Source organism: Globicephala melas, chromosome 18 (genome assembly GCF_963455315.2).
Source record: "Globicephala melas chromosome 18, mGloMel1.2, whole genome shotgun sequence".
NCBI lineage: Eukaryota > Metazoa > Chordata > Mammalia > Artiodactyla > Delphinidae > Globicephala > Globicephala melas.
In genome coordinates, this window is record NC_083331.1 from 32,178,532 (window position 1) to 32,199,329 (window position 20,798).

The 20,798-nt window shown below is 35.9% G+C and overlaps 1 protein-coding gene across 4 annotated transcripts in view; it reads right to left on the minus strand.

Annotated features, from left to right (window-relative positions):
- DIAPH3 (diaphanous related formin 3) overlaps positions 1–20,798 on the minus strand; it is a 547,054-nt gene that overhangs the window by 238,113 nt on the left and 288,143 nt on the right. For all 4 annotated transcript variants that reach the window (XM_060287828.1, XM_060287826.1, XM_030830361.2 and 1 more), the window contains one exon: positions 9,720–9,959. In XM_060287828.1, coding sequence (XP_060143811.1) covers positions 9,720–9,959 — 240 coding nt within the window. The remainder of the gene's footprint in view (positions 1–9,719; positions 9,960–20,798) is intronic.

Below are 20,798 nucleotides of genomic sequence, written 5' to 3' on the forward strand. Positions count from 1 at the left end.
AACATCTCTAAGTGTAAGTTACATGTATCCACATGAAAATGGATGTGTGAATATGAACTGCCAAAGAATATATCATAATTGCTCAGATATGAAGCTCAAAAAGTCAATGCGTAGGTTCAAATTCACTAGTGAAACCAACTACAACTATAGAATGAACTGTTTCCTGATATATATAAATACATTTTTAAAAATCAATCATTGTGCTGATTAAATTTTTAAAAATACTGTGTATCCCTCCAAAATGAATGGAAATTTAAAATCTTAACATAAATTAAACAATATGCTTTGCAACATCTATGTCACTGCCGTCACTATTAATACCTATAATAAAACTTTCATAGTGATTTTAAAGATAGGTAGCGATAAACTAATATTAGGTAAAATAGATATTAGATAAATTTATAGCATTCACATATTAAAAACATATTTATTGCTTAGTTTTCATTTTAAAATGATGAGAGTTGAAACATTAAATAAGGAAGAAAATGCTTTAAATGATGTCAGCTTCTATAATTAAACTGACTTCTACTATATCTCCATAGACACACTATCTCTGAATTATATTTTAAACATATTTCTCTTGGATTTCAGTGAGCACTTCAGCATGAAAAGCATTTTTGCATTTTAGTAAAATTTTATCTTGTTGCATTATTATATTGTTCAATGTTCTATTATTTACACTATTCCCTTATTTCACAAGAGATTTAAAATAGCTCAGTGTTCTTTAGTTAATATAAATGGCTCAAATACATTAATTTTAAATTAAATGGTTTTTATACTTCTTAATTTTTTTAATTAACAGACTTTATATTCTAGAGCAGTTTCACTTTAAGACAAATAGAGCAGAAAAGACAGATTCCCATATACTCTCCCCTCCACATACACAAATTCCCCTATCAGTAACATTTTGCATTAATGTGTTACATTTGTTAAAATTTATGTACCTTTATTGATGATATTGATACATTATTATTAATTATTAACCTCCGTTTACTTTTGGGTTCACTCTGTGTTCTAAAGTTGTATGGGTTTTGCCAAATGCATAATGTCACGTATCTACCATTACTGAGTCATAGGGCATAGTTTCAACATCCTGAAAAATCCCCTGTCCTCCACCTATTCATCTCTTCCTTCTTCCCCCTCCCCCCAAACCTCCAGAAACCACTGAATTTTTTACTATCTCTATAATTTTGTCCTTTCCAGAATGTCATATAGTTGGAATCAGAATATGGAGGCTTTTCAGATTGGCTTCTTTCACTTAGTATTATGCATTTCTCCATGTCTTTTCTTGGTTTAAGAGATTTTCTTTTTATGACTGATTTAATAGTCTATTGCAGGGGTCCCCAACGCTCAGGCCACAGACCAGTATGGGTCCACAGCCTGTTAGGAACCTGGCCGCACAGCAGGAGGTGAGCAGCAGGGAGGCGAGCAAGCGAAGCTTCATCTGCCACCCCCTGTCGTTCCCCATCGCTGGTCTATTGTATGACTATATGTATGACTATATCAGTGGGTTTTATCCATTCAGCTATTGAAGGACTTCTCGAGTTGCTTCCAAATTTTGGCAACCACGAATAAAACTGCTACTTGTATGCAGGCTTTTTACTCCTTGGGGTAAACAGGAATGTGATAACTGAATCCTATGTTAAATCTATGTTTAGCTTTGTAACTGCCAGTCTTCTAAAGATGCTGTACTATCTTGCATTCCTTTCATCAGTGAATGAGTGATCCTGTTGTACCACATCCTCAGTAGCATTTGGTGCTGTCAGTGATTTGGATTTTAGCCATTCTAATAGATGTGTAATGGTGTCTCATTTTTTTTAATTTGCAATTCCCTCACGACATATGATGTTGAGTATATTTTCATACAGTTATTTGTCATTTGTAAATCTTCAGTAAGATGTCTGTTCAGGCCTTTCTAAAAAAATTGGGTTGTTTCCTTATTGTTGAGTTTTAGAGTTCTTTGTATATTTTGGATACAAGCCTTTTGTCAGATAGGTGTTTTGCAAAGATTTTATCCCACTCTATGGACTGTCTTTTCACTTCACAGAGCAGAAGTTTTTAAATTCAAATAATGGCTAACTTATAAATGTCCAGTTTTTCCAGCATCATTTCTTTAAAAAACGATTCTTTTCCATTGAATTACCTGTGCTGCTTTGTCCAGGATCAGTTGACTATACCTGTGTGGGTCTATTTCTGGGCTCTCTATTCTGTCCCACTGACTATATCTTTTTCCCCCCAATACCACAGTTTTGATTACTGTAATTTTATAGTAAGTCTTGAAGTCAGTCCTTCCCCTTCCTCCTCCTCCTTTTCTTCCTCCTTCTTCAGTGTTGTATTGACTATTCTGAGTCTTTCACATATCCATAAAAAATTTAGAATCAATCTGTCAATACCCACAAAATTACTTGCTGAGATTGTGATTGGAATTTCATTGACTACATGGATCAAGCTGGGAAGAGCTGACACCTTAACAATATTGAATATTCCTTTCCATGAACATGGGATATCTATTTCTTTATCAGATTTTTTTTTATTTCTTTCATCAAAGTTTTGTCATCTTCCTCATACAAATATTGTAGAAAATTTTTGGTGCTAAAGTAAATGATATTCCATTTTTTATTTCAAATTCTAATTTTTCATCGCTGATATTAAAAAAGTAGTCAACATTTTAATGCCAATCTCATATCCAGAAACTTTGTTCTAATTGCTTATTAAGTTCCAGAAAGTGTTTTTCTTTCTTTCCTTTTTTTTTTGATCAATTTTGGGGGATTTTCTACATAGGCAATCATTTTACTTATGAGCAAAGACAATTTTATTTATTCCTTCCCAATCTGTATACTTTTATGTCCTTTTCTTGTCTTGTTGCATTAAGCCAGGACCTCCAGTACAATGCTGAATAGAAATGGTGAGAAGGGACATGTTTCCTTGTTCCTGATCTTAGGGGAAAAATATTTAGTTTCTTATCATTAAGTATGATGCTCTCTGTAGTTTTTATAGATGTTCTTTATCAACTTAAGGAAATTCCCCTGTATTTCTAGTTTGTTGAAAGTTTTTGTCATGAATGGGTATTGTACTTGATTAGCTGTCTTTTCTGCATATATTGATATGGTCAAATGGTTTTTCTCCTTTAGAGCCTGTTGATTTGATAAATTACATTAATTGATTTTCAAATGTTAAACCAGCCTTCCATACCTGGAATATATCCCTCTTGGTCATGGTATCTAATTCTTTTTTGCATATTGTTGGCTTTGATTTATAATATTTTGTTGAGGATTTTTGCATCTATGTTCATAAGAGATATTGGTCTATAAGTTCCCTTTCTTATAATGTCTTTGTCTGGTTTTGGTGTGCACTCATTTCATCATCAGACTCTTCCCTGCTACATAAGCACATATGTTCACAAATACTATTGGCTAAGTATTACTATACAGATAATAGTGTTGTATGTTTTATCTCTGATCCAGACCTTTGATAAAAGAAAGTCTCCTAGAGTATCAGGAATGGGGTATCTTGTTTAATTTTTTATTTTCATTTATAAAATGTGTAAAAACAGGAGACTAGATTGAACCAAAGATGGCTGGTAAGATTCATTACTACCTCTGATGGGTAGTAGCTATCTCTAAGCATGGTGTTAAGGAGGATTCTGAGGCTGTCTGCTTCAGGGAAAGGAAGTTTGACAGATTAGCAATGCTGGTTTTGAGAGTGGTGAGACGACAGCACATAAGCAGTGCATTTGCTGTTCATGAGCAAAGCCACTTATCTTTTATAATTTGATTAAAGGAATAATTCTAATTTACAATGTTTAATAGTAACTGAAAAAACAAAGGTAATATGAATAAATTTACCAAAAACACTACTTAGTAAAGCTAATTAAATAATTCCTGGAAAATGCTATAGACTAAATGTGTTAACGAATGAGTCAAAGAGGGTTAAGGACTCTAAAAAGTTTCACATTGCTTTGGAAGTCAGTATTTTTCAGTGATTTAATTGGCTGGATGTAAAATAAGAATGGCATTTGTTATCTGTAAGTCTTTGGCCAAAAACTGCTTTATTTTCGAAGGGTGCCAAAACTTACTAGGGTGGTTTTCCAATCTGATAAAGAATAAAAAGCCCTCTAAAATCCTTATAAAACAGTAAATGCAGATGGAACAATGGATTTGTTTGGGAGAAGTCTTTCTTAAAAATAACTTCATGGAGTAAAGGAAAAGGTGATATACAAGAATCAAAATTTCACAAAGATTCACAGTGGCAACCCACGTGACTGTGACAGGCTTATGAAATAGAAACTGTCTGTGACAGGCAGAGGGATTTGCCTCCTGCTTTTCATAATCACTGAAACTCTACTTTCCAAGGTCAAGTCCTGCAAAATAACTCAGAACACTGACCATCAACTTATTTCATTTCCACCACGTGCCTGAGATTCATACTCCTTTCACTCCCTTTCTTCCTTTCAGAATAATGTCCAGCGTGGCATGAAAGAAAAGCAGCAGTTTTGGAAATATTTTCACCTCTCATCCTTAAGTGAGGAAGTAGAGTTGTTTCATTTCTGATTTTGTTCTTGTGTTGGTTAGGTTTTGCTTTTGTGTGTTTGTTGGTTGGTTGGTTCCAGGCCACCAATTTGGTTTTCATTCTGGGATAAGTAAGCAGGGCAGAAGACAGACAAAGTGATTTTCAGTTCAGTCTGTGCATTAAAATCACCTGGGGGAGCTTTTTAAAAATGCCACTAAACAGGATCCACATGCATACATGCTGAAGTAATTGATCTGACGTGAGGCTGATGCATCAGTATTTTTCAAAGGGCACTGTGGGTTGAGAATTGATGTCCCACAAGGAGAGCTGTTCACAACTTTAAGAAATCACTCACTAGAGTTGGTGACAGCATTAAAGAATGAGGAAACTAAACATTTTTTCTAAAAAATCTTCCCTATCACAGCTTTGGTGAAGTTATTCTACTTTTGGTTAGCCTGTGCTCGTGAAAGAAATATACAGACCAGATAAGAATTTCATGCACTAGAAAAGATAACTTAGACAAAAATCAATCTGACCTGCCACCACTGCCTTTTATCACCTAACTCCCAACACCAACAGCCCCATTACTATGTATCCTTTGATAATTTCAACTTTGAGAGGAACTAATTGCATATTCTACTGATAACAGAAAATTTCCTACAAAGTAATGATATGGATAAATTTATAGAGGAAATCAATAGTGAATTCTTCTGCAATTTCCCCCCAAATAACAGCATAAACTGATAGAAATAAGTTATTACAATTGGTAAACTCTTTCAAAATTTATATTTACTATCCCAATACAGGTAGTCACTTTATTTAGTTATACAGAACAAAGAGCTACAATTTACAGCTCCATCATCCAGTTGTATTGATTGAGATGATTTGTTACTCAGGAATCAAACATTTCAGTAGACATTAGTAAACATTATCAAACACATGTTATAGTCATTGTGCATGGATAAATAACGTCTGCTTTTTAAATAACAAGTTAAAATCATCTCATATATTTAATATGGTGTTGAACTTTGATGGCTGAGTCAACTCATTTTTTGCTAGAATGCTGATCTACTTGGCTCTACGCACAGATTCACTAAAATTACTAATTTCAACACTAATGACATAAAATTTTTCTAGGTGGGCATTCTGGTCAGGCAAGCACCTACTATTTGCTCCTTGTATTTCTAAGGATACAAATTAACCAATACAGGTCCTGAAAAAAGAATATAATCTCAAACTGCTTATTATCCAAATTTATCTAAAGTTTAGTAATATCTTTGGAGGATTTTATGAATGACAAGCAGTCTGTCCATTCTTCTATATAGTCTGAGGTTTATCCTTTTAAAAAGCCAAGTCGCCAGAAAGCAAGGTATTGAATACTTACACCATTTTGATTAAACTAGGGATAGCATTACTGTAACTGAAAAATACATATGTATCTTACTATGAGGGTTCTCTTGGAGTGCTACCCCATAAGAGGCTCTGAGTACATATCTGTCAGGGGAGGGGAGGGGAGGGGAAGATGGAGGAGACAAGGGGAGGTGGTTCTAAAAGAAAGAACCTCATGAAATGGATTTTTTCACTTGCTGTTTAAAGGAACACTGCTCAACACTGTATTTTCCCTTTATAATGACACAAACACAAAATTTCTCGTGAAGTTCAGCTTTGGCTAATAAGAGAAACCACAATTTTTAGCTCATGAAAAGTTTCATGACCATGCTTTGCACTTCACTTTTTCCATCCGAAAACCTCAAACCTATACGTCTACTTTAATTTATGTTTACATCTTAATACATTCTAGTCTATGGTTACTTTATATCTCATATTTAACATTTATATTTATTTATCACAGACCCTATCGAATCTTTAAGTAAAAGAAAGTAAAATCTTTTCTCTCTGAACTCATTTATTGTAGTTAGTCATCTCAATTACAAATGTATACAAATATATAATATAAACCCTAAAACCAAACTACAATGCATACAGGATTCATGACTCATGTATTTATTTCTAAACAACGCAAAGTTAACAATTTAATATGAATTTTCACACACTGTTCATACTTAAGCTAAATTTATAAAGGGCATTTAAAAGTAAAGATTTTGGATACAGAATAGTAAATGTCATATAATTACCCAGCATGTTCGAACAGATTAAAATATTACCCTGTCTTTCTACTGTCAAATAAATATGGAATTCCCTGTGTGTGGGCTTATTATCAAACCAAATGCTTTACACTCGGTGTGAAATTCACAATTGTCAACAATCAAGCTGCTACTTCTGATGACAAACATGATGAGATATCATCTTGTTCAATATAGGCTTATATAGCCTACTTGACATGTAGGCTAATAAAAAAATATGAAGTTGTAGTATTTATTTTGTTTCTTGTACAACATAAGGCTCCTTATAGGGATGATCAAACTAGCCAGTACCATTGACTGAAAATACAGTCAACTCTATTACCTGGAGACAGATTAACTGGTTTGCAGCATGACTATAGTGAAATCGTAGCAGCATGCATTGTATTTGTAAGAGGTTTTAAATCACTATGCATCAGTGACTGTATATAAACATGAGAGGATTTCTATTTTCAGCTACATAATAACATTGTCTCTACACAACACTGTATGTACTGCATTGTGTCCACTGCACTGTTATCCATTCAACAGCTATTTGTTCAGTATTTACTATGTACCAAGTACTGTATTAGGGAATTCCACCTCATTAATCAGACCTAATCTCTTGTCTACACTTCTCTTTCAAGGCAGAAATAAGGGAGGGTATGTGGTCAACTTCTTGTGAGTTGGCTGTAGTTCTGAGATGCAAAATCTAAAGAGGAACAGACACTTGGCACTATGAAACAAACTCCAGTAGGTCTGTACGTGTGGAATTAACTTCTCCCCCACCTCGCTCCTCATCCTGTTTTTCTTCCTTTGCTTCCCTTCTTAGAGAAAGCCTGAACCTGGCAGTCTTACTTGCCTCCTTATCCTTCAGCCTCCAAGTTAATAATCACCATGCCCTGACAATAACTAGATGTTCCTTAAATGTGTACACTTCCCTCCATCCCCTTTCCCCTTCAACGCCTTTACCACTACCTTAGCTCAGACCTCCAACATCTCAAAGCACAGTGACAGTTTCATAGTGGACACTCAAATATTTGGTAAAACATTTGAATAAGGCAGCTTCAGTCAGATGCCTTCTAAGACACTGAGGTAAGCTAGGAGAAGGACACACCAAAATCAGCCTGAACTCTTTTCTCTTTTGAGCAACTACTTCAAACATGTCAGTAGCAAGGAGTTATCTTTGACCCCTCCCTTTTTCCTTCACCATTCCCATCTATCTTCTCAGCTCCATTTCCTCTGGCATCCTCCCAGGTCACATGACACAGGTCAGCCAATCACCGAGTCTCTCCCCACTATAACCCCCACCCCCAACCCAGCGCTGTCCAATAGAACTTCCAGCAATGATGAAATGTGCCATATTTGCTGCCAGCATGTATGGACACTGACTCACTTGAAACATGGTAAGTGTGAGGAATTAAATTTTTAATTTTATTTAAATAGTAATTGATTTAAATTTAAATATGTATGGCTAATGGTGACAGTACTGGGAAGTGCAGCTTACCTTTCTTCCATACTGCTGTTAGAATTATCTTCCTGGAAGACAGGTGATAATATCACTTGACTTACAGAAGTAACATGTCTCCATAAAACCTTCAGTATAAGGTGTGACATTTGAAGCTCTTCACCATCTAGACCCATTTACTATCACATTTCCATTTTCTCCACTCCTCTTCCATCCAGGCTCCAACTGTGCCATGATATAACCCTTAATGTGAACTGTTGACACTTGCTTAGAATGCCCTTTCCTCTCAGGGAACATCCACTCGTCCTTCCAGATCCAGCTCAAATTCCTGATCCTCTCTGAGTGTGAAACTGCCCTTCCTTAGCCAAGCTAGCCACTCTCTCTTAACTCTGCTGCCATAACTTTAGTATAAAGTATAAACTTTAGTATAAATTATGCTTTAGTATAAAGCATAATTAATGGCTTACATGTGAAAAATATGAGTGCCATTATCCCAGGTAAATATTAATCACATACATTAAATGAGATGATCAGGTCAAGCATTTGGCACAGGGGTGAGTAAGCACTCTGTAAATGTGCAGTCTTATGAATCACATCATAATACTTGCTAGGACTCTTAACTGGACACAGCAGGCTATGAAAAGCAAGGAGAGGAAAATAAAAAGATGGAGATGGGAGAGGGGAAAAGCTCACAAGTCACCGATACCAACAGAAAGCATAAGCCAGGGAAATTGTGTAAGAAAAGCCATGAAAGCACGAAGAGATCAACTGTTCAGTAAACCCATAGCTAAAGCTGAACTTGTTTCTCACCTTCCAATCTAACCGGTAATCGCAATAATGAAATTCCTTAATCAGGGAGCGTAGATGTTACGAGGTCAAGAACAAGAGAAAGCTTTTCTTGTGATGTGTAACTGAGAAGAATTTGTTGTAAGCTGATCAATAAAGCACTGTTACTATGGCCCACTTCTTAAGACAGAGAGCTCTGTTATATACAACACTGAATACATTTGCTGTAAGAAAATTTAAACTATGGAAGAACCTGGAAGAAAAAAAATCTCTAAACTTACTCAATTTTCATCTCCTCTAAAATTATATTTAGATAGAAACATTTCAAAATAATTAATAACATCTGAGTTATGTGTATTCCTAATATAATGATTTTCCCTTTATATAAAGCAGTCTCACTTTTCTCTCCCTTTAGTCAGCTTTCAAAAAAGAAAAATGCAAAGAGATACTTAAATAGTTAAAGGTAAAGATTTTCGTGGCAATTCCAAGTAATGCTCAATATATATACTGTCATATGCACGTATTTATATTGAATGAATATTAGATTTAAATAATATTTTGATGTTCCATTTCATCAGTTCGAGAAAGCACAGGTTTACAACATAATTTTGCAGTTAAACAAAATTCTTCAGTTGAATTTGCAAATCAGAGAAAATTAACATTTGGATTTAGTTCAGAGGCTGAGTTGAGCTCAGTTCACTCTGGGTTTGGGTTGATGGTTCAGTTTCAGTTCTTGACAATGAGCACATCAAAATAAAAAATACGTAATGTAATCAGGGCTGACATTTAAGAATAAGTGTTCAGGCAAATTATATGTTCTGAAAAAACAAACTCACTTTACAGAGAGAGCTAAGGTTAAATCCGAAGGTTTGAGCATTCCGGGAGCCAGCATTCATGTAGTTTCCCATTAGCAACACAAGTTCCAGCAACTTGCTAAAGCTCCTGCTCTTCTTTATCTCTTCGCAGGCAGTACTGACAGCCATGATGTCAGGTTTGATGTTGTTCACCTGCTCTTCAAACTGAAGCTTAAAGAGAATAGCACTGAGCCGTGGCCGTAGTCTCTTCACATTGCTCATCTGATTGAAAAGAAAATAGCAGATTTCCTTTAAAATGCATGGTATACTTTAGTACTGTGCGGCTGCAAGTAATCTGGGATGATTTATTGGTATGACAGTATGGAAAAAGCAATATGTCCCCTGAAACTGATAGCAGGAAGAGAGAAAAGCCCTGCGTGTTTTTGTGAGGAATCCTGAGTCATCACTCAAAGAAAACATTAAAAATTTAGATGCTCGATGAAAAGAGAGCTTTACTTAAATGACAAAGTTTAAGAAATAAAGTACATATATCTTTTTTTTAAAAAAACTGAATTTTTAAAAGGTAACAGGATACAGAGGCAACAAATTACAAAGCATTCATAGCACTGCTTTAATTTTTGTTCAATACTGAAATATGCTGGGTCATGTTTAAAACATTCAGAAAGGTCTAAAGAGGGTTTGTTTCTTCAAATAGCAATTGATGTCCACAGGAGCCCTGCTGACTAACAGTATGTGTTAGATTGAAGGAGAGTAAATAGGTCCCAATTTGTACTAAATTGACTTTCTTCAGAAACACAGGACAGCAGAATGACTCCTGACACATGCTAAATTAGCAGAGTCAGAGTTAGAAAACATGGGCAGAGCAGGAGACAGAAGCGGTGCAAAGCCACAGGTCTACCACGTGCCAGGTTAGCCCCGTTTGGGACTCTGTGTTTCCTTACTGGGTATAAAGGGGGTTGAAAGTGTTGAAAGAACAAAAGGGCTAGAGGGTCAGCAACTTCTTGCCTTAAATTTACCCCCGAACCATGTGCTAGCAACACACGTGAGGGGGTAGAGCCTGAAGGCTGGAGACATACCACATTTAAGTTACGTGTGAATTCCTTGACCAAACATGTTAGGAATTTGAGACTTAAAACAGATTGATGGGGCAGCAGTGGTAAAACAGGTGAACTTCAACAACGATTATAAACATCAAAAGCACTTTGAGGCAAGGTCAGAAAAAAAAAAAACAGTGACAGAACATGATAGGATCAAAATAGGGAATAGTTCTGTTAATCACTGACCCTCAAGGAAAAGCTAAAAAACAATGCCACATGAAGCTTATAGGATTTCTGTTAAAAACTATCTGCTCATAATATAACGATTGTTATTTAAAATAAACTGTACCATACAAAAGCCTGAACTTATTAGATTCCAATAGGATACTACAGGCACTGCTTTAATGACTTAACAACATAACCCAGTTTACTCATCTAACAAAATCGGAGCAATAAAGAGCTCTCAGTAGATACCTCTGAGAGAATATCTTCAGAGGAACCAAGTTCTTACAGTCACTAAATAGTTTCTCAGCAAATAATATATCTAATTTACATAAAGCATTCTCCCCAGCAACTTGACGTGTTAAATGCTTATGTGTATGCAACCAAGACTCTAAGAGCTCAACTAATATAATTAGTAAGAAGTCTCCTCTACAAGTATTCTAAGGAATGTCTTAAAATTCCTTGAATTCAAGAAACGTCTTCAAAATCCCATCTAGAGAAAATAAATTTTTTTCTCCTAGAAGAGAGTAAAGAAACTGTAAGCTCAAAAATGACATTTTTTTAAAGTACAAAGAAACATTACTAATGATGGTTTTATAAAATATATTTTAGTAATATAAAAATTTATGAAAGACAAAGTGAGACCTTATTAGAATACCAATTCTTAGTGGGCATGAATCATTGTTTGGACATTGTATGTCTAGCACACAAAGTAGAGGTAAGCAGTGATTACTTCTGATAAAGTCATTTTATTTGTTTTAAAATGCTCCCAAATGGACTCACTTACCTGGAACTTGTACCCTTACTTAAATATTACAAATGTAATATTTACACACATTCATATTATACTGGACCAAGGCTGTACCATGCTCTGTTACATTTAATTTATCCTTTAGAATACTAAGACATATAAGGGAACACTCACATGAGCTCATACAGTTATGGCCATTCAGAAGGTGTATGATGGGCCCACAGCATCTCTGCTTTCAGCCTATGCCCTCAATCATGATTATGAAATCAGGTATTTGGTACTTTGCAATAACAAGAGAAGAATTCTCCAGTACCCTATGCAAAACATTAGTATTGCAAAATATATTAATTTTAACATATATTAATGTACCACTTCATGTGCAAAGAGAAAAAAGACTACTTAAATGTCTACATTAAACTACCCTGGGGCTTCCCTGGTGGTGCAGTGGTTGAGAGTCTGCCTGCCGATGCAGGGGACCCGGGTTCGTGTCCCAGTCTGGGAAGATCCCACGTGCCGTGGAGCGGCTAGGCCCGTGAGCCACGGCCGCTGAGCCTGCGTGTCCAGAGCCTGTGCTCCGCAACGGGAGAGGCCACAACAGTGAGAGGCCCGCGTACAGCAAAAAAAACAAACAAACAAACAAACAAAAAACTACCCCGAAGTATGTTAAAGCTTTCCTGCTGACAAGCTAGCCATATGTAGCCAGTACAAAGTAATTAATTTTCCTAGAAAAATATAACCTAGATTTGTATGAGTAATGAGTCTACCTGGCACGAGGGACAGGTACCTTGAAAAAATAGAGTAAGTCTGTGATGTAATGCAGAACAAAGTGCTGAGTTTATCAAATACCCTGACAAAGCCAAGTCAGGAAGGGTAACCTAAACAGATCTTTGAACACCTTTTTAAATTAGATGTCCTTTTCATATTGTTCTTTCTTCCAAATTTTGAAAAAGTGAGTATTTTGGCTGATAAGAAACAAATGCATTTTAGTGAACAAAATTACTGCACTGGAAAGGAATTTGAGAGATCACCAGAACTAGATCCTGTCCAGGGTCTACCATTTAGCCTACGCTAATCTCCTAGGCCAAACGGCTGCCCCTTTTATTTTAAAAATAACAACAACAGGGCTTCCCTGGTGGCGCAGTGGTTGAGAGTCCGCCTGCCGATGCAGGTGACACGGGTTCGTGCCCCGGTCTGGGAAGATCCCACATGCCGCGTAGCGGCTGGGCCCGTGAGCCATGGCCGCTGAGCCTGCGTGTCCGGAGCCTGTGCTCTGCAACGGGAGAGGCCACAATGATGAGAGGCCAGCGTACCGCAAAAAAAAAAAAAAAAAAAAAAAGTCAATGAAAGTTAATGTTCTAAGATCTAAATCTTGTAATCTATGAAGGTAATAGCAGAGTTATTTTTCTCACTGGGCAAATCAAACTCTATTTCTTCAGATGGGATCAAAGAAAAAAGGTAAAAAAAGGGAAAATATTATATATTTTTTAAATCCTGAAGAATGTTTCTTCACCCCCTCACATATTCTATCAACACTAGACATTTGCTGGGACTTCCCTGGTGGTCCAGTGGTTAAGAGTCGGCCTTCCAATGCAGGGGACGTGGGTTTGATCCCTGATCAGGGAACTGGGATCCCAAGTGCCACAGGGCAACTAAGCCTGTGCACTGTGGAGCCCGCGTGCCACAACTGGGGAGCCCACGCCTCTGGAGTCCATGTGCCACAACTAAGACCCGATGCAGCCAAATGAATAAATATTTAAAAAACAAAAACACTGGACATTTGCATTCTGTTTGCTTGCCCAAGAATCTAGAACTATGACTTGTCTGTCAAAGACTAGACTGAATGCATAAATGGAGAGCTATGATGCTCAAATAATATTCTCAATTGTAACAGAAAGTCATTAAAAAAGAGATAAAGAAGGGAAGGGTTACTGCAAAAGTTTAACTGTAAGATAGTTAATAATTAGAATGTTAGAAGAAATTAGAATTCATTTTTACAGAGGTATCCTTTACATTTATTAGTACAGAGTCCTAGCAATGTAAACACATAGCACCAAAATCTGACAATAATGAGTTATAGTCTGAAGACCAACCTAAAGGCATAAAAAAGAAAGTTAAAATATTTTGGTTTTATTACTATTTTTTGAAAGCAGGCAGCAGTACTCCGGCAACCACCCCATCACACCACCGCAGATGTCATGGGCCTGAATGAAAACACCTTAAGAACAGTGACTGGATAAAATCAACAAACAATATCCAGAACACTAAGGGTAATTTTTATTTCAAAATTTTGTTTGTTGGCAATATACACATTGTTGGAGCAGGTACAAAGTAAGACGAAAAGACCTTGAGAAAATCTGTGAACCAAAAAGCATTGACTGGGTGCCCACTCAGTGTTGCAAAAGGCACAGAAGTGGTGGTTGCTGCCCTTGTATCACTGAATTCTTTTCATCTGTCTTAAAGGGCAAAAAGGAGAAAAAGTCTTCAGGGAGATGTACTCTCCCATAATCTCACTATGGTTATCTTTTTCTCATATAATTTTAAGTTTATCCATTATTTCACAGGGGGAAAAAACAGAATCCATCTGACATTTTTATACCAACTACATTTAACACTATATCCTCTTTATTCAGTTTCTTTTATAAATATGAGATTTTCAGGAGCCAACTTATTCAAAACTTGTTGGGTTTTCCCCCACTTCTTGCCTGCAGCCTTGTGTAGGCGCACCTCAAAAGAAATTTGAGAACATCCTCTATATCTTCATTATTCTTCCCTAAAGTTGTGGTAAGACTAATTAATCATTCAACTTTCCTTCTAATACAAGTAACCTGCTGATTGAAAAGCTACTAGCTTGAGTCTTAATTGATTTACTACTCTAAACCTTTACGTTATACATGTTGTAAATACATAATTATAAGGAATAATGGGACGGCATTTCTGTAAGGTTAAATGACTCCTTCAAGGGCACAGGGACAGTAGGGCATGAGCCTAGAGCTAACTTGCTGCCAACTAACTGTGCATGCCACTCAGAGAATCACAATGTGGAAATTAATAACCGCAACTTAAAAGCCACCTGATACTCAAACTATCAATACTTCTACTATGTTTTCCTATGAGTAGGAAGAGACTTTAATTTCCCCATGGTAGTTATCAGACAAATCACTATGGAGACAGGTTGACCCTGCTGTGAGCTCTGCCTGCTACTACTTCATATTTCTTTCCTTTCTTCTTGGTATACCTAACTACCCCTGTATGTTTCCAGATCCACTTTTGTTGTCCCATTACACTGCACTCTCCACTCTTATTTCCATATTTGCTAATTCTTCCACTCCCCGTAAGAGAGGTGTGAGAAGCAAGGAGACTGAAAAAACGAGTGCATCTTTGTGAAAGACAAAACTAGAGAAAACAACAAAGGGTTGAGGGAGAAAAGTGACATCTGAGAAAGGAAGGTGATCTAACAACAGACTTAAGACACTTAGGAAAAAGTTTTGAACTTGATTTTTCTAATTAAACTATATGAAAAATGTCTTCCCTTTACTGTTAGCTGGCCAATATTTTCATAATCTCCAGAATTCTCAGAAAAAAAAGTTCATTTCACTTTAGGAAAGGCATCAAAAACATAGCTATTCAAGTGCCTTATGCCTGGGTAGTGCTTAGAATATCAAGAGTATTTTTAAAATAAATGTGCTCTTATGATAATAAAACTCATAAGCTAAAATTATTTTTTTTAAAACTACACAACAGCAAAGTACATTTTTTGTACTTTGCTATGGCAAAGGCACTTTTTTTTTTTTTTTTTTTTTTTTTGGTGGTACACGGGCCTCTCACTGCTGTGGCCTCTCCCGTTGCAGAGCACAGGCTCCGGACGCGCAGGCTCAGCAGCCATGGCTCACAGGCCCAGTCACACCGCGGCATATGGGATCCTCCCGGACAGGGGCACGAACCCGTGTCCCCTGCATCAGCAGGCAGACTCTCAACCACTGCGCCACCAGCGAAGCCCCAAAGTCGCATTTTTTACATTTTTCCAAAGGAGCAAGGTAAAGCCAAGAATTATACAAAAAGAAAAAAAAAAAAAAGGATAAAATGTATATTCCTCCAGGTAGTCAAGAAATAGACAATTAGCTATAGACATCAGATATGCTTTCTCTTTGTCTACAAATGCTTATCAATTCTGGACCACGAAGGATTTCACAGGAGGTCCAAATGAGTTCCACAGATACTCAGGATCTGAAAGTGGTAAAGTTAGAGAGTGAGAGACTTCTTATTTAATTTGGCAGTCTTAGCAAACACTCAACACATAAGTTTCATATCTGATGAATTAAAAAGCTGGCATAAAACCCAGAAACTTTCTGGTGTCTTAAATTCATTCATGTCTGCTTCCAGACGATCCCCACCCTAACATAGGAAACCAGTGTTTTGATTGCTATCACTATAAGTTTTGCCTGTTCTTGAAATTTATATAAATGAAACTTTCAGGAAACACTATTGGTGTCTGGCTTCTTTCACTCAATAAAATGACTTTGAGATTCACACACATGTTAGTATGATTGAGTACTGTGTTCCTTTTTATTAATATTTCATTGCAAGAATGAGCAATATTTCATTGCAAGAATACACCAAAATTTGTTTAGCCTCTTTCCTAAACCAAAAAGTTGATGGACTTTTTGGTTTCTTCCCAGTTTGGTGCTGTGTAGTGGGTTGGAATGAATAGGCATTGGAAGGATAAATCCTAAACCAGGTACCTGTGAAGGTGACCTTATGTAGAAATAGGGTATTTACAGATGTAATTAAGTTAAAGATTTCCAGGTGAGATCATGCAGGATTCAGGGAGATCCCTAAATCTAATGCCATGTCATTTTACAAGAAAGGAGAGAGAAAGTCACACACAGGAGGAGGCAACATGAAGACTGTGAAGATGGAGGCAGAGACTGGAGTGATACTAAAAGTCAAGAAATACCAAAGGCTACAAGCAGCTACCAGATGCTAAGGGAGAGGCATGGAACAGATTCTTCCTCAGAGTCTCCAGAAGGAACCAACCCTGCCAACAGCTTGATGTAGGACTTTTGGTCTCCAGAAATATGACAGAATAAATTACTGTTGTTTTAAATCACTAACGTTGTGGACATTTGTTATGGCAGCCCAGGGAAACTAATACAGGATATTATGAATATTCTCGTATGAGTCTTTTCATTTCCACTAAATAGTATAGTGTAAATGCACACTTAACCTTACAAGAAATTGTCAAACTTTTTACAAAGTGGCTTATGACACTTTACGCCCCCTTTGCCAATGTTATGCTTTATTCTTGAAGCTTTTATCTTTGAACATTTAGGTCTATATTCCATCCCTCCTTAACTGTTCTGCGTGGTGTGATGAAGGAGTTGATATTCATTTTAGTCAATAGAATATCCAAGTTTCGCAGCATCATTTGGTACAAAGAAGTTCCTTTCTCTACTCACTAGCCTTAAAGTCTTTGTTGAAAAATCAATTGATGGTATCTTTGTAAATCTATCTCTATACTTTTGAGAAAAACATTTATATATCCTTAAACCAAAACCTTACTGTCCTGATATCAAATCAGTAGTCTAGGTCCTCCAAGTTTGTTTTTCAAAATTGATTTTGTCCATTCCAGGTCCTTTGCATGCCATATGAATTTTTGTGATATCTTGTCAGTTACTATTATAAGACCTGCTGGGATTGATTGAGGATGTGTATCGTATGTGTATTACGAATCTATAGATCATTTGAGGGAAAAATGAGGTCTTAACAAATTGAGTCTTCCACTCCAGGAGCATGGTATGTATCACCATTTATTTACAACTTCTTCAAGTTCCCTCACCAATAATTTGTAGTTTGCAGTGTAGAAAATTTGCGTATGTTCAGGGAAATGCATCCTTAAGTATTTTACATTTTTTGATGCTATTGAAAACAGTACTATTTTTATTTTGCTTTCCAATATATCATTGCTTATAGAGAAAATTACAACTGATTTTGGTACAGTGACTATTTTGTGACCTTCTAACAAAGTTTACTACAGATTCCTTATGTATTTACATAGATAATAAGTTCACTTACATCATTTCCAATGTACAGGCCTTTTATCTCATTTTTTTTTTATTACACAAGTTAGAACATATATTATAATGCAGAAAAGTGATGAAAATAGATATCCTTGCCTGGTTTCCAATCATAAATGACAAAGAATTTAATCTTTCCCAACTAAGTATGAGGATAGCTCCGTGTCTTCCATAGATGTCCTTTATCAGGTTGAGAAACTTTCCTTCTTTTTCTACTTGCTAAGAGTTTTTATATATCATAAACAAGATACAATTCTGTCAAATGCTTTTTATTTTGTATCTAGATAATATGATTTTTTCCCCTATTTTCTGATAATATGGTCAACTATCTTAATTTTCAAATGTTAAACCAACCTTGCACAGCTTGGTAATGACACACTCTCCTTTTTAGGCATTGCACTATTTGATACAAAAATATTTTGACAATTTTTGTATATATGTTTATGTATGATATGGGTCTCTAATTTTCTGTAGTAGATTCCGTTCTTTGATTCCTGATGGAAATATGAGAATTTAGTTTTCTTTTTCAGTGCTTTCATTTTCATTAGGTTTAAAATTATTTCTTCTTTGACCCATAAATAATTTAAAACTATGTTATCCAATTTTCAAACAGTGAGAGATGTTCTATTATTGTTGTCCAATTTAATTCCAATTTACATAGAAAACATACTCTACAAGATTTCAGTCTTTTGAAAATTACTGAGACTTATTTTATGTTCCCATATAGTCTACACCTTGGTGAATGTTCCATGTGTATTTGAAACAAATGTATATTCTGCAGTTATATGGGCAATGTTCTATAAATACCAATTAGAACAAGCTGGTTGATAGAACTGTCTTGATTTTCTAATTATTTACTGATTTGTTTCTTGATCTACTTTTTCTAGAATTTACTGAAAGGGGGCATTAAGGTCTCATTATGATTGTGAAGTTATCTATTTCTCCATTTAATTCTACAGGTTTTGCTTCATGAATTTTAATGTTCTTTATTAGGTGCATGCATATTTAAGATGACTGTTTCTTGTAAATTACTCCTTGTATCCTTGTGTAATGCCTCTATTTCTTATAATATGATTTGTCTTGAAATATACATTTTTCTGAAATATACAAAGCTATGCTACTTTTCTTATTGTCTAGTATCTGTTTTCCATTTGTCCTTTCTGCGTTTTACCTCTCTTTTATCCCTTCCTGCTTTTGTGTTTATCAAGCAATTTTTAGTATTCCATTTTATTTCTTCTACTGGCTTCTTAACTATATCTCTTTACTATACTTCCCTGGCTGCTCTAGGACTACCAATATGCCTCTTTATGTAGTCTACTTAGAGTGACTATTAAGTCAGTATTGTGCCTGTTCGTAGGTTTCATTTCCTGCCTCCCCCTTCCAGTATTTCACTCACACTTCCCACCTTCTGGTTCATTTCATGTGTGGTATAATGTTACAACAGCATAATTCCATTTGTCCTACCCAATCATTTGTGCTACTATCATATCTTTTACTTCTATATACATATAAACCTCATCCTGCAATGTTATTTTTTTAATTATTAGTTTTAAGTAAATTATGAGAAGAAAGAAAACATAGTTCGTTGATTATTTCACATGGTCTCCATTCCTTTTTGTGGATATCACTTTTCATTTAGTATCATTTCCACTTGGCCTGCAGGACAACTTTCGCATTTCTTGTAGGGCAGGTCTGATGGTCACAAACTCTGTTTTCACAGAACTAAAAATGTATTTATTTTACCCTATTTTGGGAAGACTATCTACTAAAGAGATAATTTTGAGTTTACAGTTTCTTTATTTCAACATTTAAAATACACCCTAATGTTGACTTCTGCTTTCCATTATTTCTGCAAGGGCAGCTAAATCTCTCTCCTCGTTTTCTTACATGTTTTCCCCTCCTCAAATCACTTTCATGACTTTGTCTTTGTCTTTCAGCAGTTTGACTAGAATGTGCCAAAATGTCTTCCTCTTTATATTTATCCTGACTGGGTTTTGCTGAGGTTCTTGAACCATAAGTTTATATTTTCCACTCAATTTGGCATTTCTTGGCCCATATTTCTTCAAATATTTTGCCAGCCACAATCTCACTTTCTTCTTTTGGGACTACAATTACAGGTGTTTTAGACTGTTTATCTCCAATATACTATTAACCCATATACTGAATATTTTAATTCAGTTATTGAACTTTTCAGTTTGAGAATTCCCATATGGCAAATTTTTATAGTTTTCATTTCCCTGCAAAGATTCCTTAATTAAGATCATGTTTTCCTTCAATTCTTAAAAGATAATTTGCTTTAGTTCTTTGAACATATTTATAATATGCACATTAAAATCTTTGCATTTGAAATCTAAAACCTGGGCTGTCTTGTTTATTTGACTGTTTTTTACAATACATCCCATTTTATTAATCTTTACTTCTTAATGAAATGATGAAATGTTACAACCACTCTTGAGTTGTAATATTCCTTTGAAGAATGTTCCTTCTTGTTTTAGCAGGCAAATCAGTCATTGGGTGATCACCTTAAATTTTTCAGTAGGCTTATTTAGAGGCTTAATAGGCTTGAGCTCACACTTTGTTAGTGTGGCTCTGTGGAAAATGGGAGTTGTTTCTCTAGCCCCTCTAACTTGGTGGGACTCATTCTTCCCAGAGAAGCCTGTAGACTTGATTTTAGGTTTTCTTAGGGTGAGTCTAGAGTAGGTACTCCTTTAGGATGTTGGTCTTCTTTCCTAAGGTATAACCTTTCCAGTTGTTTGAGTGAATACCAAGTAAGTTAATGAGGTGTCAAGAAGCTATCTCTATTCTGGCAGGGCCAGAACTCCAACGCCTCCTAGGAATGTGGACCCCTAGTATCTCTCTTCTACTCTCACTGTGCAGCAGGTGCTATCTGGCAAATCTTGCTCAGTATATGAACAGCTCAGCCTCCAGGCACAGACTCCAGGGAGACTCCCACAAGGAAAACTGGAGTCCCTTTCTGCACAGTTCATTCCCCTATAATGGCCTGCCCTGTTTCAAC